This window comes from Ranitomeya imitator, chromosome 8 (genome assembly GCF_032444005.1).
Source record: "Ranitomeya imitator isolate aRanImi1 chromosome 8, aRanImi1.pri, whole genome shotgun sequence".
Taxonomy (NCBI): Eukaryota; Metazoa; Chordata; class Amphibia; order Anura; family Dendrobatidae; genus Ranitomeya; species Ranitomeya imitator.
This window is the reverse complement of record NC_091289.1, coordinates 50,233,135-50,259,432: the sequence shown is the minus strand read 5'-3', so window position 1 is coordinate 50,259,432 and position 26,298 is coordinate 50,233,135. Positions and strand designations below refer to the sequence as shown.

General features: G+C 45.7%; 1 protein-coding gene across 2 annotated transcripts in view; it reads left to right on the top strand.

Moving 5' to 3' along the window:
• The window catches only part of GRAP2 (GRB2 related adaptor protein 2), a 331,850-nt gene that overhangs the window by 247,169 nt on the left and 58,383 nt on the right, over positions 1 to 26,298 (top strand). For both annotated transcript variants that reach the window (XM_069736901.1, XM_069736902.1), the window contains exon 4: positions 23,943 to 24,062. In XM_069736901.1, coding sequence (XP_069593002.1) covers positions 23,943 to 24,062 — 120 coding nt within the window. The remainder of the gene's footprint in view (positions 1 to 23,942; positions 24,063 to 26,298) is intronic.

Sequence of the window (26,298 nt, the reverse complement as noted above, 5' to 3'; positions counted from 1 at the left end):
GACCAGCAGCTGCATAGGGCCCCCACTGCTCCAGGGGCCCCCCAGCCAGTGGAGTGTTGCTAATAGCGGCACACCCAGCTGCTATGGGGCCCCTGAGTCAAGGGGGCCCTTCTGGTGCCAGAGAGCAGCAGATGGACAGGAGCCTTTCCCCACTGCTAAAGAGAAATGAATATTCACGCTTCCCCACTCCCCCATGGGCGTGGAGAGGCATAAATACCATTTTAATGGTGGGCAGTGTTAGCCGCAGGCTGAGGCTAACACTGCCCGCCGCTGCTGCTGAATGGGGGGCCCCGGAGGTGGGCACCTATAGGGCGGCGATCCTTGATTGCGATCCCTGAGGCTTGGGACCAGAGCGGAGCTGCAGGGATCCCTGCCGTCCTCCTTCCTGCCCGGCACTTCCTGTCTGAATCAGTGCGGCTGGATGATGTCATCATTCAGCGCGGCTGTTTCAGACAGAAAGTTGCCGTGATGTGCTGCGGCTGCTGGGAACGTGCGGAGAGGTGAGTGGGTGCTGTGTGTGTGAGTGTGCCTGCGTGTGTGCGGCTGTGTGTGTGTGTGTGCTGTTATGAACAGGTAATTCAGAACCACAATGGACATTGAAGTTCAGAGCACACAAAGTGACCTGACAATTACCAAAAACAAAGGACGAGCTCTGAGACGTGGGAACTCTGCTGACCGCAATCGCTAATCCTAACACACCACACTAGAGGTAGCCGTGGATTGCGCCTAACGCTCCCTATGCAACTCGGCACAGCCTGAGAAACTAACTAGCCCTGAAGATAGAAAAATAAGCCTACCTTGCCTCAGAGAAATTCCCCAAAGGAAAAGGCAGCCCCCACATATAATGACTGTGAGTAAGATGAAAATACAAACACAGAGATGAAATAGATTTAGCAAAGTGAGGCCCGACTTACTGAATAGACCGAGGATAGGAAAGATAGCTTTGCGGTCAACACAAAAACCTACAAACAACCACGCAGAGGGGCAAAAAGACCCTCCGCACCGACTAACGGTACGGAGGTGCTCCCTCTGCGTCTCAGAGCTTCCAGCAAGCAAGAAAAACCAATAAAGCAAGCTGGACAGAAAAAATAGCAAGCAAAAATAACACAAGCAAAACTTAGCTTATGCAGGATAGACAGGCCACAGGAACGATCCAGGAGGAAGCAAGACCAATACTAGAACATTGACTGGAGGCCAGGATCAAAGCACCAGGTGGAGTTAAATAGAGCAGCACCTAACGACTTAACCTCATCACCTGAGGAAGGAAACTCAGAAGCCGCAGTACCACTCTCATCCACCAAAGGAAGCTCATAGACAGAACCAGCCGAAGTACCCCTCTCGACCACAGGAGGGAGCTTGGCCACAGAATTCACAACAGTGTGCGTCTCTGCCTGCCTGCGTGTGTGTCCCTGCCTCCGTGTGTGCAGTTGTGTGTGTGGGGGGAGGCAATGATGATGATGCTGGAGGCCATGATGATGGTGCTGGAGGCAATGGTGCTGGAGGCAATGGTGCTGGTGGCAATGATGATGGTGGTGGGGGCAATGATGATGGTGCTGAAGGCAATGATGATGGTGCTGGAGGCAATGATGATGGTGGTGGGAGAGGCAATGATGATGGTACTGGAGGCAATGATGATGGTGGTGGGGGCAATGATGATGGTGCTGAGGCAATGATGATGGTGGTGGGGGCAATGATGATGGTGCTGGAGGCAATGATGATGGCGGTGGGGCAATGATGATGGTGCTGGAGGCAATGATGATGATGATGGTGGTGGGGGCAATGATGATGGTGCTGGAGACAATGATGATGGTGCTGGAGGCAATGATGATGGTGCTGGAGGCAATGATGATGGTAGTGGGGGCAATGAATATGGTGCTGGAGGCAATGATGATGGTGGTGGGGCAATGATGATGGTGCTGAGACAATGATGATTATGATGGTGGTGGGGGTGATGATGGTGGTGGGGGCAATGATGATGGTGCTGGAGACAATGATGATGGTGCTGGATGCAATGATGATGGTGCTGGAGGCAATGATGATGGTTGTGGGTGCAATGATGATGGTGCTGGAAGCAATGATGATGGTGCTGGAGGCAATGATGATGGTGGTGGGGGCAATGTTGATGGTGCTGGAGGCAATGATGATGGTGGTGGGGCAATGATGATGGTGCTGGAGGCAATGATGATGATGATGGTGGTGGGGGCAATGATGATGGTGCTGGAGACAATGATGATGGTGCTGGAGGCAATGATGATGGTGCTGGAGGCAATGATGATGGTAGTGGGGGCAATGATGATGGTGCTGGAGGCAATGATGATGGTGGTGGAGCAATGATGATGGTGCTGAGGCAATGATGATGATGGTGGTGGGGGTGATGATGATGGTGGTGGGGGCAATGATGATGTGGTGGGGGCAATGATGATGGTGCTGGAGGCAATGATGATGGTGCTGGAGGCAATGATGATGGTGCTGGAGGCAATGATGATGGTTGTGGGGGCAATGATGATGGTGCTGGAGGCAACGATGATGGTGCTGGAGGCAATGATGATGGTGGTAGGGGCAATGTTGATGGTGCTGGAGGCAATGATGATGGTGCTGGAGGCAATGATGATGTTGGTGGGGCAATGATGATGGTGCTGGAGACAATGATGATGATGGTGCTGGAGGCAATAATGATGGTGCTGGAGGCAATGATGATGATGATGGTGGTGGTGGGGGCAATGATGATGGTGCTGAGGCAATGATAATGGTGGGGCAATGATGATGGTAGTGGGGGCAATGATGATGGTGCTGGAGGCAATGATGATGGTGCTGGAGGCAATGATGATGGTGCTTGAGGCAATGATGATGGTGGTGGGGGCAATGATGATGGTGGTGGAGGCAATGATGATGGTGCTGGAGGCAATGATGATGGTGGTGGGGCAATGATGATGGTGCTGGAGGCAATGATGATGGTCGTGGGGGCAATGATGATGGTGCTGGAGGCAATGATGATAGTGGTGGGGGCATTGATGATGGTGGTAGGGGGCAATGATGATGGTGATGGGGAAGCAATGATGATGGTGGTGGGGCAATGATGATGATGGTGGTGGGGGGAGGCAATGATGATGGTGGGAAAGAAAGCAATGATGGTTGTGGTGTAAAAGGACAAAGATGGTAGTGGTGGAAAGGACAATGGTGGTGGGGGAGGAGGCAATGATGGAGGTGGTAATGAGTACAATGGTGGAGGGGGAAAACAATGATGGTGGAGGGGGCTGCATTATACCCTTTCAGGGGGGCTGCATTATACCCTATGAGGGGCTACATTATAATTCTGTGGGGCTGCATTATTCTCTGAGGGGGCTACATCATACTATATGAGGGGAGCTGCATTATGCCCTATAAGGGGCTACAGTATATTCTATGGGGGGCTGCCTTATGAGGGGTTGGCATCATACTATGTGGGGGCTACATTATATTCTGTGGAGGGGCTGCATTATATTATATGTGGGGGCTGCATTATTCTCTCAGGTGGCTACATCATACTATATGAGGGGAGCTGCATTATGCTCTATGAGGGGGCTACAGTATATTCTATGGGGAGTTATATTATACTCTGAGGGGCTACATTATATTCTGTGGAGGGGCTGCATTATGCCATATGAGGGAGCTACATTATATTCTATGGGGGGCTGCATTATACCTTATGAGGGGGTTGCATTATATTTTGTGGGGTGCTTTATTATACCCTATGAGGGGGGCTGCATTATATTCCATGAGGGAGGCTACATTATATTCTATGAGGGATCTGCATTATATTCTGTGGGAGGCTACATTATATTCCATGAGGGGGCTACTTTATATTCTATGAGGGGGGTACCCCAACCCCTGCTACATAATTAAGATGTGTACTACCTTATATTATGCCCAGATATTAGCGTGTTTAACCGCATAATTGATGGTCTTGAATGTATTTCTATGTAGCTACATAGTGGGCCCCAAGAATGATTTTCTCTGGTGGGCCCAAGGTGCTCCAGTCCGACGCTGCTTACAGCCAATGAAAACCCAAAAGTTATTATCTCAGTAAATTGGAAGATGCAGCAAAAAACACCTGCAAAGGCTTCCCAAGTCATCTGACAGTTTTGTGTGAGGTATGCCACCCTGACCAGTACTACCATCTTTGTGGAGGTAACAATTACCAATTTCATGTCTATATATTTTTGCCAGGTAATATTAAGGGAAGGGATTGTATATACATTTCATTTATAGGTTCTTCTTATGGTAACAAGTACCTGGTTGTTGTACATGCAGCAGAGCCTTACAAAGGACTGCTTGGTAAAGAATCAACATACTATATTTCCTGTTACCTTATAAACAGCCTCATTTTACTATTCCCCCTCCCTCTGTTTTCCTCTGGTTTCTCAGTTCTTACCTCCCTTGATTATCAGGCTCTTTTTGGCTTATGTTAGTTTCCATCCCTTTTTCGAGGTCACAATCCTTATCCCCCCCTCCCTGTTTTAAATTATTTTAATATTGTGTACCAATAAAAATATATTACTTTATTCTTAAAAGTTGGGAATCTCTTCTTGTCAGGTGAATGTACTCATCACTTGTCTTTAGTTTTTCCTATAATTGTGGAGCCTACTGAAACAGACTAAGGAACCTTTTTAATTACTTAGGAAGCCTGTGCAGGTGTTTTTATATATATGTACAGTACAGACCAAAAGTTTGGACACACCTTCTCATTTAAAGATTTTTCTGTATTTCATGACTATGAAAATTGTAAATTCACACTGAAAGCATTAAAACTATGAATTAACACATGTGGAATTATATACTTAACAAAACAGTGTGAAACAACTATATGTCTTATATTCTTATATGTCTTATATTCTAGGTTCTTCAAAGTAGCCACCTTTTGCTTTCATGACTGCTTTGCACACTCTTGGCATTCTCTTGATGAGCTTCAAGAGGTAGTCACCAGAAATGGTCTTCCAACAATCTTGAAGGAGTTCCCAGAGATGATCCAACTAAATGCAAAGCGGATGGAATAGCATAGTAACATAGTAACATAGTTAGTAAGGCCGAAAAAAGACATTTGTCCATCCAGTTCAGCCTATATTCCATCATAATAAATCCCCAGATCTACGTCCTTCTACAGAACCTAATAATTGTATGATACAATATTGTTCTGCTCCAGGAAGACATCCAGGCCTCTCTTGAACCCCTCGACTGAGTTCGCCATCACCACCTCCTCAGGCAAGCAATTCCAGATTCTCACCGCCCTAACAGTAAAGAATCCTCTTCTATGTTGGTGGAAAAACCTTCTCTCCTCCAGACGCAGAGAATGCCCCCTTGTGCCCGTCACCTTCCCTGGTATAAACAGATCCTCAGCGAGATCTTTGTATTGTCCCCTTATATACTTATACATGGTTATTAGATCGCCCCTCAGTCGTTTTTTTTCTAGACTAAATAATCCTAATTTCGCTAATCTATCTGGGTATTGTAGTTCTCCCATCCCCTTTATTAATTTTGTTGCCCTCCTTTGTACTCTCTCTAGTTCCATTATATCCTTCCTGAGCACCGGTGCCCAAAACTGGACACAGTACTCCATGTGCGGTCTAACTAGGGATTTGTACAGAGGCAGTATAATGCTCTCATCATGTGTATCCAGACCTTGATGCTGCAAGATGCTGTGGTATCCATGCTGGTTCAGTATGCCTTCAATTTTCAATAAATCCCCAACAGTGTCACCAGCAAAGCACCCCCACACCATCACACCTCCTCCGCCATGCTTCACGATGGGAACCAGGCACGTAGTGTCCATCCGTTTACCTTTTCTGCGTCGCACAAAGACACGGTGGTTGAAACCAAAGATCTCAAATTTGGACTCATCAGACCAAAGCACAGATTTCCAATGGTCTAATGTCCATTTCTTGTGTTCTTTAGCCCAAACAAGTCTCTTCTGCTTGCTGCCTGTCCTTAGCAGTGGTTTCCTAGCAGCTATTTTACCATGAAGGCCTGCTGCACAAAGTTTCCTCTTAACAGTTGTTGTAGAGATGTGTCTGCTGCTAGAACTCTGTGTGGCATTGACCTGGTCTCTCATATGAGCTGCTGTTAACCTGCGATTTCTGAGGCTGGTGACTCGGATAAACTTATCCTCAGAAGCAGAGGTGACTCTTGGTCTTCCTTTCCTGGGGGGGTCCTCATGTGAGCCAGTTTCTTTGTAGCGCTTGATGGTTTTTGCAATTGCACTTGAGGACACTTTCAAAGTTTCCCAATTTTTCGGACTGACTGACTTTCATTTCTTAAAATAATGATGGCCACTCATTTTTCTTTACTTTGCTTTTTTCTTGCCATAATACAAATTCTAACAGTCTATTCAGTGGGATTATCAGCTGTGCATCCACCAGACTTCTGCTCAACACAACTGATGGTCCCAACTAGAGTTGAGCGACCTTGACCTTTTTAGAGTCGAGCCGGGTTTTGCGAAACCCGACTATGTCCAAAGTCGGGTCGAGTGAAATCGGCCGATTATGACGTAAAGTCGGGATCGACCGAAACACGAAACCCAATGCAAGTCAATGGGGCAGCATAGTCGGCAGTGAGTGGGGGCCAGGAAAACACCTAGAGTGGCCATTTTAATGTCAAAACCATCCATTCTTCTTAATGAAGCTTGTCAAGCGTAATTTACCTTATAATAATTGGAAGGCATTTGAAATTGGGGGTCATTTGGCTAAAGTTGTGGGGGGTAGGGCTGGTTCAAGTAATTAGTGGGCCCAGGAAATCTGGACCACGTCACGGCAGTGGAGCAGGGAGAGGTAAGTATTTCAACTTTGCAAGTGCTGTGAACCTGAGCAAGCAGGGGGGGCCCACTCGTTGGCATTGGCACTGGCACAGGGCCCCTCAAAGTACAGCGGTGTGTTTGCACGGCGGGGGCGCCTCCCACCGGCAGCAACACTTTTGCGTACTATGAGAGGCCCTGTGCCAGTGACGTCGCCAACTAGTATTCCTCCCCCCACCTGATGAAGGAACCTGCACTTTCATCTGCACCTTCCTCTTTGTCCCCGTGTAAGGTGGTATGGTATGCGGGAAGAGCAACCTGACTTTCAGCAGGGTCACAATGTTGTTGTGTAGCGTGCACGGGGAATGTTGCGTTATGGGTCAATGTACCAGCAGACTCATCTATCACTGGCTGGGCAATGGGCACGATGAAGTGGAAACACAGATATAGGCCCAAAGAAGAAAGTGGGCTAAATGCAGTTCAAAATTGGTAACACAGGAATAACCAGGGGGCATTGCAGTGGAGGACAACTGGAATGAGAGGCTGACACAGAGAGTAGGGCCAAATCAGTAAGTAGTCGAAATGCAGTTCAAAATTGGCAACCGTAGTAAACAGGCGGCACAGCTTTGTTCAGTGGAGGAGAACAGCAAGGAGTGGCAGACACCGATAGTAGGCCCCAAACCAACTAGTACGCCAAATGCAGTTGTTCCATTTAACCACAATTTAATGAGAGCCTGAAGATAGAAGCTCAGGAAAGGCAACCTGGGGAACACCTTGGAGTGTAACACACCATCTCTCTCCACCCCATACCCATTTTGTATGGCCTAATGCAGTGTACTTTTCTACAACTACTAAACGAGAGTCGGAAGACCGAAGCAATGGCAAGGAAACCTGGGGAACACCTTAGAGTGTAACACACCCTCTCTCTACACCCCATACCCAATTTGAAGGCCTAATGCAGTGTAGTTTCCAAGAACTACTAAACGAGAGCCGGAAGATCGAAGCTCAGGAAAGGCAACCTGGGGAACACCTTGGAGTGTAACACACCCTCTCGCTACACCCCATACCCAATTTGAAGGCCTAATGCAGCGTAGTTTCCAACAACTACTAAACGAGAGCCGGAAGATCGAAGCTCAGGAAAGGCAACCTGGGGAACACCTTGGAGTGTAACAAACCCTCTCTCTACACCCCATACCCAATTTGTAGGCCTAATGCAGCGTAGTTTCCGACAACTACTAAACGAGAGCATGAAGATCGAAGCTCAGGAAAGGCAACCTGGGGAACACCTTGGAGTGTAACACACCCTCTCTCTACACCCCATACCCAATTTGTAGGCCTAATGCAGCATAGTTTCCGACAACTACTAAACGAGAGCCGGAATATCGAAGCTCAGGAAAGGCAACCTGGGGAACACCTTGGAGTGTAACACACCCTCTCTCTACGCCCCATACCCAATTTGTAGGCCTAATGCAGCGTAGTTTCCGACAACTACTAAACGAGAGCCGGAATATCGAAGCTCAGGAAAGGCAACCTGGGGAACACCTTGGAGTGTAACACACCCTCTCTCTACACCCCATACCCAATTTGAAGGCCTAATGCAGTGTAGTTTCCAAGAACTACTAAACGAGAGCCGGAAGATCGAAGCTCAGGAAAGGCAACCTGGGGAACACCTTGGAGTGTAACACACCCTCTCGCTACACCCCATACCCAATTTGAAGGCCTAATGCAGCGTAGTTTCCAACAACTACTAAACGAGAGCCGGAAGATCGAAGCTCAGGAAAGGCAACCTGGGGAACACCTTGGAGTGGAACACACCATCTCTCTACACCCCATACCCAATTTGAAGGCCTAATGCAGAGTAGTTTCCAAGAACTACTAAACGAGAGCCGGAAGATCGAAGCTCAGGAAAGGCAACCTGGGGAACACCTTGGAGTGTAACACAACGTCTCTCTACACGACGGAAGGGCTGATTCTTAGGAAGGAAGGCTGTTGGAAATAAGCATTGCGCGTCCGAGGGTGATTATATTCTTATTAGGTATATACTCACCCTCGGACGCGCCCTGCTTCTTTATTTGGAATGAATGTTTATTTGCAATGTGGTGTTGACTTTCTCTATTATTTTGGTAATTAATGATTTTATTATTTTCATTATTTTGCATCTTCTCGGCAATAATATAAAGAAGACGCGACAGGACAACACTCGGTGGATGCCATATGTGTGTTTTCAATTTAAAAAAACTTTCAGTTAACTACTTGCAGGAGAAAGTAATTGTAGCTGGTGGCCATTTTTAGTACTGTACCAGATTAGAGTTGTGTGTTTGTTTTTAATGTTAAAATGTCTGCATTTGATATCTCACCAGTATTTTCTTTTTTATAAGCAAAATACTTATTTTTATATTTTCTGATGTTGGTTCCAGGGGTACACGGCCAGCAGTGCCCTGGTCAGTGTAGTAGTAGTTGAAAGAATGGACCGCAGACAGGCATCGAAGGCCTAAAATAATAACACATGGCTGTAGGCAATTTTAAATTGGTTCCAGGGGTACACGGACAGCAGTGGTGTGGTCAGTGAAGGCCTAGTGGAAGGAGTGACCGCAGACAGGCATCGAAGGCCTAAAATAATAACACATGGCTGTAGGCAATTTTAAATTGGTTCCAGGGGTACACGGGCAGCAGTGACCTGGTCAGTGTAGTAGTAGTTGAAAGAATGGACCGCAGACAGGCATCGAAGGCCTAAAATAAAAAAATTGGGCTGGCTGTAGGCAATTTTAAATTGGTTCCAGGGGTACACGGGCAGCAGTGGTGTGGTCAGTGGAGGCCTAGTGGAAGGAGTGACCGCAGACAGGCATCGAAGGCCTAAAATAATAACACATGGCTGTAGGCAATTTTAAATTGGTTCCAGGGGTACACGGGCAGCAGTGACCTGGTCAGTGTAGTAGTAGTTGAAAAAATGGACCGCAGACAGGCATCGAATGCCTAAAATAATAACACATGGCTGTAGGCAATTTTAAATTGGTTACAGGGGTACACGGACAGCAGTGACCTGGTCAGTGTAGTAGTAGTTGAAAGAATGGACCGCAGACAGGCATCGAAGGCCTAAAATAAAAAAATTGGGCTGGCTGTAGGCAATTTTAAATTGGTTCCAGGGGTACACGGACAGCAGTGGTGTGGTCAGTGGAGGCCTAGTGGAAGGAGTGACCGCAGACAGGCATCGAAGGCCTAAAATAATAACACATGGCTGTAGGCAATTTTAAATTGGTTCCAGGGGTACACGGACAGCAGTGGTGTGGTCAGTGGAGGCCTAGTGGAAGGAGTGACCGCAGACAGGCATCGAAGGCCTAAAATAATAACACATGGCTGTAGGCAATTTTAAATTGGTTCCAGGGGTACACGGACAGCAGTGACCTGGTCAGTGTAGTAGTAGTTGAAAGAATGGACCGCAGACAGGCATCGAAGGCCTAAAATAAAAAAATTGGGCTGGCTGTAGGCAATTTTAAATTGGTTCCAGGGGTACACGGGCAGCAGTGGTGTGGTCAGTGGAGGCCTAGTGGAAGGAGTGACCGCAGACAGGCATCGAAGGCCTAAAATAATAACACATGGCTGTAGGCAATTTTAAATTGGTTCCAGGGGTACACGGACAGCAGTGGTGTGGTCAGTGGAGGCCTAGTGGAAGGAGTGACCGCAGACAGGCATCGAAGGCCTAAAATAATAACACATGGCTGTAGGCAATTTTAAATTGGTTCCAGGGGTACACGGACAGCAGTGACCTGGTCAGTGTAGTAGTAGTTGAAAGAATGGACCGCAGACAGGCATCGAAGGCCTAAAATAAAAAAATTGGGCTGGCTGTAGGCAATTTTAAATTGGTTCCAGGGGTACACGGACAGCAGTGGTGTGGTCAGTGGAGGCCTAGTGGAAGGAGTGACCGCAGACAGGCATCGAAGGCCTAAAATAATAACACATGGCTGTAGGCAATTTTAAATTGGTTCCAGGGGTACACGGACAGCAGTGGTGTGGTCAGTGGAGGCCTAGTGGAAGGAGTGACCGCAGACAGGCATCGAAGGCCTAAAATAATAACACATGGCTGTAGGCAATTTTAAATTGGTTCCAGGGGTACACGGACAGCAGTGACCTGGTCAGTGTAGTAGTAGTTGAAAGAATGGACCGCAGACAGGCATCGAAGGCCTAAAATAAAAAAATTGGGCTGGCTGTAGGCAATTTTAAATTGGTTCCAGGGGTACACGGGCAGCAGTGGTGTGGTCAGTGGAGGCCTAGTGGAAGGAGTGACCGCAGACAGGCATCGAAGGCCTAAAATAATAACACATGGCTGTAGGCAATTTTAAATTGGTTCCAGGGGTACACGGACAGCAGTGGTGTGGTCAGTGGAGGCCTAGTGGAAGGAGTGACCGCAGACAGGCATCGAAGGCCTAAAATAATAACACATGGCTGTAGGCAATTTTAAATTGGTTCCAGGGGTACACGGGCAGCAGTGACCTGGTCAGTGTAGTAGTAGTTGAAAAAATGGACCGCAGACAGGCATCGAAGGCCTAAAATAAAAAAATTGGGCTGGCTGTAGGCAATTTTAAATTGGTTCCAGGGGTACACGGACAGCAGTGGTGTGGTCAGTGGAGGCCTAGTGGAAGGAGTGACCGCAGACAGGCATCGAAGGCCTAAAATAATAACACATGGCTGTAGGCAATTTTAAATTGGTTCCAGGGGTACACGGACAGCAGTGGTGTGGTCAGTGGAGGCCTAGTGGAAGGAGTGACCGCAGACAGGCATCGAAGGCCTAAAATAATAACACATGGCTGTAGGCAATTTTAAATTGGTTCCAGGGGTACACGGACAGCAGTGGTGTGGTCAGTGGAGGCCTAGTGGAAGGAGTGACCGCAGACAGGCATCGAAGGCCTAAAATAATAACACATGGCTGTAGGCAATTTTAAATTGGTTCCAGGGGTACACGGACAGCAGTGACCTGGTCAGTGTAGTAGTAGTTGAAAGAATGGACCGCAGACAGGCATCGAAGGCCTAAAATAAAAAAATTGGGCTGGCTGTAGGCAATTTTAAATTGGTTCCAGGGGTACACGGGCAGCAGTGACCTGGTCAGTGTAGTAGTAGTTGAAAGAATGGACCGCAGACAGGCTTAGAAGGCCTAACATAACAAACTTGGGCTGGCTGTAGGCACTTTTAAATTGGTTCCAGGGGTACACGGGCAGCAGTGGTCTGGTCAGTGGAAGTCTAGTGGAAGGAGTGACCGCAGACAGGCTTCCAAGGCCTAACATAACAAACTTGGGCTGGCTGTAGGCACTTTTAAATTGGTTCCAGGGGTACACGGGCAGCAGTGGTCTGGTCAGTGGAAGTCTAGTGGAAGGAGTGACCGCAGACAGGCTTCCAAGGCCTAACATAACAAACTTGGGCTGGCTGTAGGCACTTTTAAATTGGTTCCAGGGGTACACGGGCAGCAGTGGTCTGGTCAGTGGAAGTCTAGTGGAAGGAGTGACCGCAGACAGGCTTCCAAGGCCTAACATAACAAACTTGGGCTGGCTGTAGGCACTTTTAAATTGGTTCCAGGGGTACACGGGCAGCAGTGGTCTGGTCAGTGGAAGTCTAGTGGAAGGAGTGACCGCAGACAGGCTTCCAAGGCCTAACATAACAAACTTGGGCTGGCTGTAGGCACTTTTAAATTGGTTCCAGGGGTACACGGGCAGCAGTGGTCTGGTCAGTGGAAGTCTAGTGGAAGGAGTGACCGCAGACAGGCTTCCAAGGCCTAACATAACAAACTTGGGCTGGCTGTAGGCACTTTTAAATTGGTTCCAGGGGTACACGGGCAGCAGTGGTCTGGTCAGTGGAAGTCTAGTGGAAGGAGTGACCGCAGACAGGCTTCGAAGGCCTAACATAACAAAATTGGGCTGGCTGTAGGCACTTTAAATTGGTTCCAGGGGTACATGGGCAGCAGTGTATGGTCAGTGGAAGTCTAGTGGAAGGAGTGACGGCAGACAGTCTTCGAAGGCCTAACATAACAAAATTGGGCTGACTGTAGGCACTTTTAAATTGGTTCCAGGGTAACACGGCCAGCAGTGGCCTGGTCAGTGTAGTAGTTGTAGAAAGAAGGGACCGCAGACAGGCTTCGAAGGCCTAACATAACAAAAATGTCAAAACAATGGTATTGTCAGTGCCAGGCATTGAAGGATGTCAGCGGCTAGACTACACATTGGTGAAGCTGTGAGAGATAATTTTGCTAGTGGTAGAGCACTGTTTGAGCTGGGGGGGGAACTGTCTTGTGGCCGGCGGTACAGGCACAGGGCCCCTCATATTACAACGGTGTGTCTGACGTTGGGTGCGCACCACCACCGCCAGAGACACTTTATTGTACTATGAGGGACCCAGTGGCAGTGCCGTCGACCAAAAGCGGCCACACCCACCTCTTCAGACAAACAGCACTCTCAAGGGTCCAAGCGCAAAGTGGCGATAGCACGGCCCCGTGTGGGGAGTTTGGCCATTTCGTGAGGTGGAAACATGTCGTATGCTGGACAATCAGGTGAAGAAAATTACGAGATTGGAAAAGTCATTCAGAATAGTCCACAGGCAAGACCTTTTCATAGGAAAGCTAGGTGTCAGCCGGGCAGGGTGGGGCAAAAGATTTTGAAATCCAGTTGTGGTTCATTTTAATGAAGGTTAGATCATCTACATTTTGGGTAGCCAGACGAGTCCTTTTTTCTGTTAGTATTGAACCTGCAGCACTGAATACTCTTTCTGATAGGACACTAGCTGCCGGGCAAGCAAGCTCCTGCAATGCATATTCTGCCAATTCTGGCCAGGTGTCTAATTTGGATGCCCAGTAATCAAATGGGAATGACGGTTGAGGGAGAACGTCGATAAGGGATGAAAAATAGTTTGTAACCATACTGGACAAATGTTGTCTCCTGTCACTTTGAATTGATGCTGCAGTACCTGTCCTGTCTGCGGTCATAGAAAAATCACTCCACAACCTGGTCAGAAAACCCCTCTGTCCAACGCCACTTCTGATTTCTGCCCCTCTAACACCTCTGGTCTGCTGGCCCCTGGAGCTCGTGTGAGAACGATCACGGGCGCTGTGTGCAGGGAATGCCAGAAGCAAACGGTCAACAAGAGTTGATTGTTTTGTTGCTAATATTAGTTCCAAGTTCTCATGTGGCATAATATTTTGCAATTTGCCTTTATAGCGAGGATCAAGGAGGCAGGCCAACCAGTAATCGTCATCGTTCATCATTTTTGTAATGCGTGTGTCCCTTTTGAGGATACGCAAGGCATAATCCGCCATGTGGGCCAAAGTTCCCGTTGTCAAATCTGCGGTTGTGCTTGGTTGAGGGGCAGTTGCAGGCAAATCTACGTCACTTGTGTCCCTCAAAAAACCAGAACCCGGCCTTGCCACGCCACCAATTTCCCGTGCCCCCGGGAAAGCTTCCTCATTAAAAATATACTCATCCCCATCATCCTCCTCATCCTCCACCTCCTCTTCGCCCGGTACCTCGTCATGTACACTGCCCTGACCAGACAATCGCTGACTGTCATCAAGGCTTTCCTCTTCCTCTGGTGCAGACGCCTGATCCTTTATGTGCGTCAAACTTTGCATCAGCAGACGCATTAGGGGGATGCTCATGCTTATTATGGCGTTGTCTGCACTAACCAGCCGTGTGCATTCCTCAAAACACTGAAGGACTTGACACATGTCTTGAATCTTCGACCACTGCACACCTGACAACTCCATGTCTGCCATCCTACTGCCTGCCCGTGTATGTGTATCCTCCCACAAAAACATAACAGCCCGCCTCTGTTCGCACAGTCTCTGAAGCATGTGCAGTGTTGAGTTCCACCTTGTTGCAACGTCTATGATTAGGCGATGCTGGGGAAGGTTCAAAGAACGCTGATAGGTCTGCATACGGCTGGAGTGTACAGGCGAACGGCGGATATGTGCGCAAAGTCCACGCACTTTGAGGAGCAGGTCGGATAACCCCGGATAACTTTTCAGGAAGCACTGCACCACCAGGTTTAAGGTGTGAGCCAGGCAAGGAATGTGTTTCAGTTGGGAAAGGGAGATGGCAGCCATGAAATTCCTTCCGTTATCACTCACTACCTTGCCTGCCTCAAGATCTACAGTGCCCAGCCACGACTGCGTTTCTTGCTGCAAGAACTCGGACAGAACTTCCGCGGTGTGTCTATTGTCGCCCAAACACTTCATAGCCAATACAGCCTGCTGACGTATGCCAGTAGCTGCCCCATAATGGGAGACCTGGTGTGCAACAGTGGCAGGTGCGGATGGAGTGTTTGTGCGACTGCGGTCTGTGGACGAGCTCTTGCTTCTGCAGGAGGACGAGGAGGAGGAGGAGGAGGGGGTGCGAACGGCTACAGACAACTGTTTACTAGACCGTGGGCTAGGCAGAACTGTCCCAAACTTGCTGTCCCCTGTGGACCCTGAATCCACCACATTTACCCAGTGTGCCGTGATGGACACGTAACGTCCCTGGCCATGCCTACTGGTCCATGCATCTGTTGTCAGGTGCACCTTTGTGCTCACAGATTGCCTGAGTGCATGGACGATGCGCTCTTTAACATGCTGGTGGAGGGCTGGGATGGCTTTTCTGGAAAAAAAGTGTCGACTGGGTAGCTCGTAGCGTGGTACAGCGTAGTCCATCAGGTCTTTGAAAGCTTCGCTTTCAACTAACCGGTAGGGCATCATCTCTAACGAGATTAGTCTAGCTATGTGGGCGTTCAAACCCTGTGTACGCGGATGCGAGGCTAAGTATTTCCTTTTTCTAACCATAGTCTCATGTAGGGTGAGCTGGACTGGAGAGCTGGAGATCGTGGAACTAGCGGGGGTGCCGGTGGACATGGCAGACTCAGAGACGGTGGGAGATGGTATTGTTGCCGCCGGTGCCCTAGATGCAGTGTTTCCTACTACGAAACTGGTGATTCCCTGACCCTGACTGCTTTGGCCTGGCAAAGATACCTGCACAGATACAGCAGGTGGTGCGCTAAATGGTGGTCCTACACTGCCGGAAGGGATGTTGCGTTGATGACTAGCTTCATTGGCCGAGGGTGCAACAACCTTAAGGGACGTTTGGTAGTTAGTCCAAGCTTTCAAATGCATGGTGGTTAAATGTCTATGCATGCAACTAGTATTGAGACTTTTCAGATTCTGACCTCTGCTTAAGGAAGTAGAACATTTTTGACAGATGACTTTGCGCTGATCAATTGGATGTTGTTTAAAAAAATGCCAGACTGCACTCTTTCTAGCATCGGATACCTTTTCAGGCATTGCAGACTGAGCTTTAACCGGATGGCCACGCTGTCCTCCACCAGGTTTTGGCTTTGCCACGCGTTTTGGGCAAGATACGGGCCCGGCAGATGGAACCTGTGGCGATGTTGATGCCTGCTGCGGCCCCTCCTCCTCCTCTGCTTCAGAACTGCTGCCGCCTGCACCCTGTTCCCCCAATGGCTGCCAATCGGGGTCAAGAACTGGGTCATCTAATAACTCTTCTTGTACCTCCTGCGCAACTTCGTCTGTGTCACCGTGTCGTTCGGTGGTATAGCGTTCGTGATGGGGCAACATAGTCTCATCAGGGTCTGATTCTTGATCAGCACCCTGCGAGGGCAATGTTGTGGTCTGAGTCAAAGGACCAGCATAGTAGTCTGGCTGTGGCTGTGCGTCAGTGCACTCCATGTCAGATTCAATTTGTAATGGGCATGGACTGTTAACTGCTTCACTTTCTAAGCCAGGGACGGTATGTGTAAAGAGCTCCATGGAGTAACCCGTTGTGTCGCCTGCTGCATTCTTCTCTGTTGTTGTTTTTGCTGAAGAGGACAAGGAAGTGACTTGTCCCTGACCGTGAACATCCACTAACGACGCGCTGCTTTTACTTTTACCAGTTTCACGAGATGAGGCAAAAGAGCTAGAGGCTGAGTCAGCAAGATAAGCCAAAACTTGCTCTTGCTGCTCCGGCTTTAAAAGCGGTTTTCCTAATCCCAGAAAAGGGAGCGTTCGAGGCCTTGTGTAGCCGGACGACGAACCTGGCTCCACAGCTCCAGACTTAGGTGCAATATTTTTTCCCCCACGACCACCTGATGCTCCACCACTACCACTACCCTCATTACCAGCTGACAATGAACGCCCCCGGCCACGACCTCTTCCACTAGACTTCCTCATTGTTTTAAAAACGTAACCAAACTAACGTTATTTGTTGCAGTCACACAACTTACACGGTGAGCTATAACTTCAGTATGATTTAGCTACCCCTTTACAGGTTGGTGAGACCACAGCGAAAATCAGGCCCAATGTTACACACTCTTTTTTTGGTGGCTGCAAATTAGAGAGATGCCCCACACGCAGGACTGTCACTGAAGCACAAATGTTAATATTAATGTCACACTATTATTTTTTTTTTATTTTTATTTTTTTCAGGAACACTTTAGAAACCCCCCAAAAAAAAAAAAATAGATTTTTGCAGGGAGAATTTAGAAAACAAATGTAACAAACTATATGCTTTCTATGGGCCACTGAGTGAGAGATGACGCACACAGGAATCAGGAGTGGCACACAAGCCCAGAGGCCAATATTTTTCTACCAATGATTGATGGAGTTATTTTCTCTGGTAGATTTTGGAACCCAAATCAAGGAAAAAAAATGTAGGCTTTCTATGGACCACAATTGGAGAGAGAGAGAGAGAGAGATGGCACACCCAGGAGTCAAGACTGGCACACAAGCAGAAAGGCCAATATTAATCTCCCACTGTTTTTTTTTTGTTTTTTTTGTTTTTTGTTTTTTTCAGGGAGACTTTAGAAAAAAAAATAATAAAAAAAATATGATTTTATCAGGAAGAATTTAGAAACCAAATAAAATAAAATGATTTTTTCAGGGAGAATTTATAAAACAAATAAAAACAAAAATAGGCGTTCTATGGCCCACTGACTGAGAGATGACGCACACAGGAGTCAGGAGTGGCACACAAACCCAGAGGCCAATATTTTTCTACCAATGATTGATGTAGTTATTTTCTCTGGTAGATTTTAGAACCCAAATCAAGGAAAAAAAATATAGGCTTTCTATGGACCACAATTGGAGAGAGAGAGAGAGAGAGAGAGAGAGAGAGAGAGAGAGAGAGAGAGAGAGAGATGGCACACCCAGGAGTCAAGACTGGCACACAAGCAGAAAGGCCAATATTAATCTCCCACTGTTTTTTTTGGTTGTTTTTTTTTTTTTTTTTTTCAGGGAGACTTTAGAAAAAAAAATAATAAAAAAAATATGATTTTATCAGGAAGAATTTAGAAACCAAATAAAATAAAATGATTTTTTCAGGGAGAATTTATAAAACAAATAAAACCAAAAATAGGCGTTCTATGGCCCACTGACTGAGAGATGACGCACCCAGGAGTCAAGACTGGCACACAAGCAGAAAGGCCAATATTAATCTCCCACTGTTTTTTTTGGTTGTTTTTTTTTTTTTTTTTTCAGGGAGACTTTAGAAAAAAAAATAATAAAAAAAATATGATTTTATCAGGAAGAATTTAGAAACCAAATAAAATAAAATGATTTTTTCAGGGAGAATTTATAAAACAAATAAAACCAAAAATAGGCGTTCTATGGCCCACTGACTGAGAGATGACGCACCCAGGAGTCAAGACTGGCACACAAGCAGAAAGGCCAATATTAATCTCCCACTGTTTTTTTTTTTTTTTTTCAGGGAGACTTTAGAAAAAAAAATAATAAAAAAAATATGATTTTATCAGGAAGAATTTAGAAACCAAATAAAATAAAATGATTTTTTCAGGGAGAATTTAGAAAACAAATAAAACCAAAAATAGGCGTTCTATGGCCCACTGACTGAGAGATGACGCACACAGGAGTCAGGAGTGGCACACAAACCCAGAGGCCAATATTTTTCTACCAATGATTGATGTAGTTATTTTCTCTGGTAGATTTTAGAACCCAAATCAAGGAAAAAAAATATAGGCTTTCTATGGACCACAATTGGAGAGAGAGAGAGAGAGAGAGAGAGAGAGAGAGAGAGAGAGAGAGATGGCACACCCAGGAGTCAAGACTGGCACACAAGCAGAAAGGCCAATATTAATCTCCCACTGTTTTTTTGGTTGTTTTTTTTTTTTTTTTTTCAGGGAGACTTTAGAAATAAAAATAATAAAAAAAATATGATTTTATCAGGAAGAATTTAGAAACCAAATAAAATAAAATGATTTTTTCAGGGAGAATTTAGAAAACAAATAAAACCAAAAATATGCGTTCTATGGCCCACTGACTGAGAGAGAGAGAGAGATGGAACGCTTAGTACTGGCACACAAGCCCAAAGGGCAATATTAATCTCCCTTTTTTTTTCCAGGGAGAATTTCTGAAACCCAAAAAAAAAATAAAATAGGCTTTCTATGGCCCACTATTTGTGAGAGAGATGGGACGCTCAGGACTGGCACAGATGGCACGCTCAGGACTGGCACAGAAGCCCAGAGGCCAATATTAATCTCCCTTTTTTTCTGGGAGAATTTATAAAACCAAAAAAATATTTAAATAGGCTTTCTATGGCCCACTATTTGTGAGAGAGATGGCACGCTCAGGACTGGCACAGATGGCACGCTCACAACTGGCACACAAGCCCAGAGGCCAATATTAATCTCCCTTTTTTCAGGGAGAATTTCTAAAACCCAAAAAAAAAATAAAATAGGCTTTCTATGGCCCACTATTTGTGAGAGAGATGGGACGCTCAGGACTGGCACAGATGGCACGCTCAGGACTGGCACAGAAGCCCAGAGGCCAATATTAATCTCCCTTTTTTTCTGGGAGAATTTATAAAACCAAAAAAATATTTAAATAGGCTTTCTATGGCCCACTATTTGTGAGAGAGATGGCACGCTCAGGACTGGCACAGATGGCACGCTCACAACTGGCACACAAGCCCAGAGGCCAATATTAATCTCCCTTTTTTCAGGGAAAATTGATAAAACAAAAAAAAAAATTAAATAGGCTTTCTATGGCCCACTATTTGTGAGAGAGATGGCACGCTCAGGGCTGGCTGGCACAGATGGCACGCTCAGGACTGGCACACAAGCCCAGAGGCCAATATTAATCTCCCTTTTTTTCTGGGAGAATTTATAAAACCAAAAAAATATTTAAATAGGCTTTCTATGGCCCACTATTTGTGAGAGAGATGGCACGCTCAGGACTGGCACAGATGGCACGCTCACAACTGGCACACAAGCCCAGAGGCCAATATTAATCTCCCTTTTTTCAGGGAAAATTTATAAAACAAACAAAAAAATTAAATAGGCTTTCTATGGCCCACTATTTGTGAGAGAGATGGCACGCTCAGGGCTGGCACAGATGGCACGCTCAGGACTGGCACACAAGCCCAGAGGCCAATATTAATCTCCCTTTTTTTCAGGGAGAATTTATAAAACCAAAAAAAAAAATAAATAGGCTTTCTATGGCCCACTATTTGTGAGAGAGATGGCACACTCAGGACTGGCACACAAGCCCAAAGGCCAATATTAATCTCCCACTGTATTTTTATCAGGGAGAATTTATACACCCCACAAAAAAAAATACAGAAAAATGAAAAGGCTTTCTATGGCCCACTATGTGAGAGAGATGGCACACACAGGGATGGCACTCTAGCAGAAATGCCAAATTGCCAATCTTAATCTCCCACCAAAAAAAAAAAAAAAAAAAAACAGGGAATGTCCTACAATTACTATCTCCCTGCCTGCAGTAATCTCAGCCAGGTATGGCAGGCAGCTACTATCTCCCTGCCTGCAGTAATCTCAGCCAGGTATGGCAGGCAGCAATAAGGAGTGGACTGATGCACAAATGAAATAAAAAGTGTGGACAAACAAAAAAGATAGCTGTGCAGAAAGGAAGGAACAAGAGGATTTGTGCTTTGAAAAAAGCAGTTGGTTTGCACAGCGGCGTACACACAGCAATGCAGCTATCAGGGAGCCTTCTAGGGCAGCCCAATGAGCTACAGCGCTGAGGGGAAAAAAAAAAAAAAAAAAACTTCCACTGTCCCTGCACACCGAGGGTGGTGTTGGACAGTGCAAATCGCTGCAGCACAAGCGGTTTTGTGGTTAATGGACCCTGCCTAACGCTATCCCTGCTTCTGACAAAGCGGCAGCAACCTCTCCCTAAGCTCAGATCAGCAGCAGTAAGATGGCGGTCGGCGGGAACGCCTCTTTATAGCCCCTGTGACGTCGCAGACAGCAAGCCAATCACTGCAATGCCCTTCTCTAAGATGGTGGGGACCAGGACCTATGTCATCACGCTGCCCACACTCTGCGTTTACCTTCATTGGCTGAGAAATGGCGCTTTTCGCGTCATTGAAACGCGACTTTGGCGCGAAAGTCGCGTACCGCATGGCCGACCCCGCACAGGGGTCGGATCGGGTTTCATGAAACCCCGACTTAGCCAAAAGTCGGCGACTTTTGAAAATGTTCGACCCGTTTCGCTCAACCCTAGTCCCAACCCCATTTATAAGGCAAGAAATCCCACTTATTAAACCTGACAGGGCACACCTGTGAAGTGAAAACCATTCCCGGTGACTACCTCTTGAAGCTCATCAAGAGAATGCCAAGAGTGTGCAAAGCAGTTATCAAAGCAGAAGGTGGCTACTTTGTAGAACCTAGAAATATAAGACATATTTTCAGTTGTTTCACACTTTTTTGTTAAGTATATAATTCAACATTTGTTAATTCATAGTTTTGATGTCTTCAGTGTGAATGTACAATTTTCATAGTCATGAAAATACAGAAATCTTTAAATGAGAAGGTGTGTCCAAACTTTTGGTCTGTACTGTATATATTCTAATTTACTGAGATAATGACTTTTGGGTTTTCATTGGCTGTAAGCCATAATCATCAACACAAACAGAAATAAACACTTGAAATAGATCACTCTCTTTGTGATGACTGTTGTATCTAATATATGAGTTTCACTTTTTGTATTGAAGAAGTGAAATAAGTTAACTTTTTGATGATATTCTAATTTTGTGAGTAGCACCTGTAACTTATCTATTTCCTTTGTACATGTAGGGGCTGACTCATCATGCACTTTTCACTAGAAAGCTGGAGAAACAATTGAAAATTTTGAGTGTTTTTTTTACATCATTTCAAAAACAATTTGGAAAATCGAGTGGAGGTTAATCGTAGGGCGGTGTCTTTGTGCAACCCAATTGGTTCATCAAAATTTGTGCCATAAAAGTTGGGTAAATTATAGCGGAAATGTACTCCAGTCTAGGACTGGAATTTGGTGCATCTTTCTCAACAAACAAACTTTGGATGAAGACTAGTGCTAGGATTGTAATAATATTTATTGTATCAAATTTAGGAAACCCAACACACAACAGGCAGCACTATCCTATCTTCACAGGTCCAGGTGAACAAAGGTTAGGGCCCCACCGAGACACAATATTATCCATATGTCATGGCAAAATTGTTCTATCTCGACAGCTGCAATGCACATACTAAGACATTCCTTAGTCGGTTTTTTATACACTCAACTTTCACAATCCAAGTATGAACTCAACAAACTTGTAAAATTATATGAGTCCTGGAAATTCTGGCCCTGAGACCAGCGGCTGATCTAAACACCATGGTCCGTACTCACATTGTTGAAGATAGATGTGTGAAACTGACCTTATGGAGAAAACTATTCTTGGGACCACCACAGGACATAGCAAGATCTCCAGTAATGGATGCAAGGTGACTGGTGACCTAGTGAAATATTGAAGTCGTGGTGCAGTCACAATATCCAAGACTTGTAGACATCACCGTGGCACCTTGGAGTCCCAACCTTTTGAGTTTATGGTAGTGACTATATTACAGTCTGAGTTTTAGGATTCCATAATACGTCTTCCAATGAGAATAGCATATGGGCCCTAATCTACCTCTGTCTATCTCCGATTTCACATTACGCAATGCTCCATCGGAGGCCATTTTATAAAGGTATTTATCCCGAGGAACAATCTTTCTATGATACGGTGACCTAGTGAGGTACAGTATTACAGTATGTGCATAACTTCTAGGGACTCCATAACTCATTGTATAAATTCTGAAGGGTGGACCCTGACGGAAGAAGGCCCCTGCGCAATAACAATGTATGAGACTTTTGCCAGGCAATAACTCATCATAATGCACAATTCTACCTACTGTGGAGCTCGAAATGGCCCCTGTGTGGCCAAGAGGTAAGGGGACCCAACCATTGAGCCAATGGCATTTCTAACCCCTGAAGTTCAGTGCCCATGGCCATGCTGTGTATACGAGGTCTTATTGTTACGGTACAGTCATGTGGTCAATGATATTCATACCTATTGGGTGACTCAAGGGCTGAAAATCACTGGCACCAAAAGTCACATCATTTGATTTGTGACCGGGATTGTACCGCTGAAGTCTCTGGCAGCTACGATTGGGTATATGCAACCCATGTGATGTGGATTCTGTACATATCTTTGTGTCGATGCAAATATATAAGTCTTACGTTCACCATTGGATAAAAATAGTTTAATGAACCCACCGGTGAGCACACACAGGGAAAAAAAAATAACAGTAATAAAAGTAATGGTACAAGAATAATTCACTGACTGCAGTAGTAACCTTACAGCGCCGAGCATCCTGTGGAAATGTCTGATTAATAACCGGGGCTAGTGTGCCAGCCACCGCAGATTGGAACATCGCCAAAATATATCCGATGGAAGCTTTCATTCTGGCCCGAGGCCTCAAATTTATAGTGCATTTCATTATGTAAGTCTAGATTATACATTAAAAACCAGATTGCAGCTAATGTGTGGCATTTTTAGGCCTTTCCAATAGAAAGTCACCAGGCAGCAAAATTAGCTTCGTTATGCGCATAATTAGGCATGTATTTGTCCAGTATGACTTTGATGAATCATTAGGTGCCGTGTATTAACACTGAGTGAATTATGGATGAATAAAGCTTTTTTTTTTTACAAATTAGTTTGTGCAAATTAGCTGATATCTTTAAAATGCAACAGAAAATGTGTTTCGTCAAACTGCAAATGTCTGGCAAATATACTGTCCCCATTTACCTTCACCGCGTATCATTGCTTTAGGATATAGACTATGCATTGGCACACACCATGTTGATTGATGCATATGTTTTATATGAAGAAATAATCTTTTCCTTCTGACCCGACAGTTGGTATTGTGAAAACATCAGCCGTATCGAAGCTGAGAACATCCTCATGAGCAAGCAAGTCGGGTACTTCATCATCCGCGCCAGTCAAACATCTAGAGGGGAGTTTTCCATCTCAGTCAGGTATGTTTCTGCCATGACTCCATCACACTTTTTAGAGGAATGTATAAACTAAAGTTTGCAACTTGTACAAGTTCGTCACATTTTCCATAAGAGAAATACAGTATATCTTATAGGGTCCATATCATAGCCACAACATTCAGATCCCACCCAGTCTGTGTGACCGATGCTTTCTTCATAGTCTGAGGATTGGTGCTCATTACGGCACCATTCACACAGGATAATTGGGCCAAAACTTCTTAAAGGGAATCTGTCACAAGGTTTTTGCTAAGTCATCTGAGACCCTGATTCCAGTGATATATCACTTGGCTTACTAGGTGCAGCAGTTGTGATACAAATAGAGTTTTCTGTGCTGCAGATCTATCAGAGCTCAGGGAGATGACCCTGCCCAAACTACTGATTGGCAGCTTTCTGTGTACATTGTATAGTGAGAGTAAGCTGCTAATCAGTGGTCTGGAAGTAGATGGACCAGGAGGTACGGGACACCTAGTCCTCTATTGATAATATCTTGTTGATAAAACACTCATTGCCTTGAAACAACAGCACACAGCCTAAAGAGTGACACCCCCCTGAAATCAATGTCTCAGCCCCTACATTATGCTGCTCTCAGAGTACATAGGAAAAACCTGCTGATAGACTCCCTTTAAGATGTTTTCTGGTGTAAAGAAAACTTAAAGGTAACCTGTCAGGCCCCCCATGCCCTCCAACCCAGCAGCATTCACCTATGTATGATTAAACTCCCTGACTAACCAGACCTGTATAATGTAATTAAGTTAAATAAATGTTTTAAAAAAACATTTATAATGTCCCCAATTCCTATGCTAATGATTCCCTTTAAACTGTTTCCGACATTGGGCGTAATAATATGCCCACATAGGACTCCCTCCCTTTGATGTGGGCTCCGGCGCTGAGCCCACATCTTTCCTGGAACATGTCAGCTGTTTTGAACAGCTGACATGTGCCTCTAATAGCCGCGGGTGGAATCGCAATCCACCCACTGCTGTTAACTCATTAAATGCCGCTGTCAATCTATCTGTGATAGCGGCATTTAACTTATGCCTCCAGGAAGCACGACGGAAATCTTGCCCTCTATGGTTGTCATAGCCAGATTGCTATGAGCGCCACCCAGTGCTTGGCGTTCATAGCAAGTGAGCATTTCTGCTACACACAGGCGATCTAATCACCGCCTGTATGTAGCAGAGCCGATCGGACAACTGCAGCTTCTAGTCTTCTATAGAGACTATTGAAGCATGCAAAAAGTAAAAAAAAAGTTTTTAAAATAATATATAAAAGTTCAAATCACCCCCCTTTTGCCCCTTTCAAAATAAAACAATATAAAAATCAAACATACACATATTTGTTATCACCGCGTTCAGAATCGCCCGATCGATCAATATAAAAAAGAATTAATCTGATTGCTAAACAGTGTAGCAAGAAAAAAGTTAAAACTTCAGAATTATTAAGTTTTTTGGTTGCTGCTACATTGCAATAAAATGCAATAACGGGCGATCAAAAGATCATATCAACACCAAAATGGCATCAATAAAAATGTCAGCTTGGCGCGCAAAACATAAGCCCCCACCCAACTCCAAATCATGAAAAATGTAGACACTACAGGTCTCGGAAAATGGCACCTTTTTTTCTTTTTTACCAAAGTTTGTATTTTTTTTCACCACTTACCGTATTTTTCAGACTATAAGATGCACCTAGGTTTTAGAGGAAGAAATTAGGAAAAAAAATTGCAGCAAAAAAAGCTCAATTCTGTACTGTAATATCCCCTATCATGGTATGCATGGCTTCTTCATCCCTATCCTGGTGAGCATGGCCCCATCCTTATCCTGGTATGATTGGCACCATCTCTGTCCTGATATGCACGACCCCATCCCACTCCTGGTATGATTGGCCCCATCACGGTCCTGGTTTGATTGGTCCCTTCCTTTTTCTTTTATAATTGGCACCATCCCCCTCCTGGCATGCATGGCACATCAGGAAAGATTAAAAACAAGCATCCTGCTCCAGTGCCAGCAGCTGCTTAATGAATATTCTGAATAATTAATTTCTCTTAAGTATCGGCACACGTGACTGCCGGCAGCAGCAGGAAGGCTCCGGCAGATACTGTGCATGCTACTGAAGAGGAATGGATACTCACCGCTCTCTGCGATAAACGGTCCCGGTGAGCATTCTGGCAGCTGTGCTCTGCTTGTGAGCAGCACATGAGGTCCCTGCCATGCACTGCTTA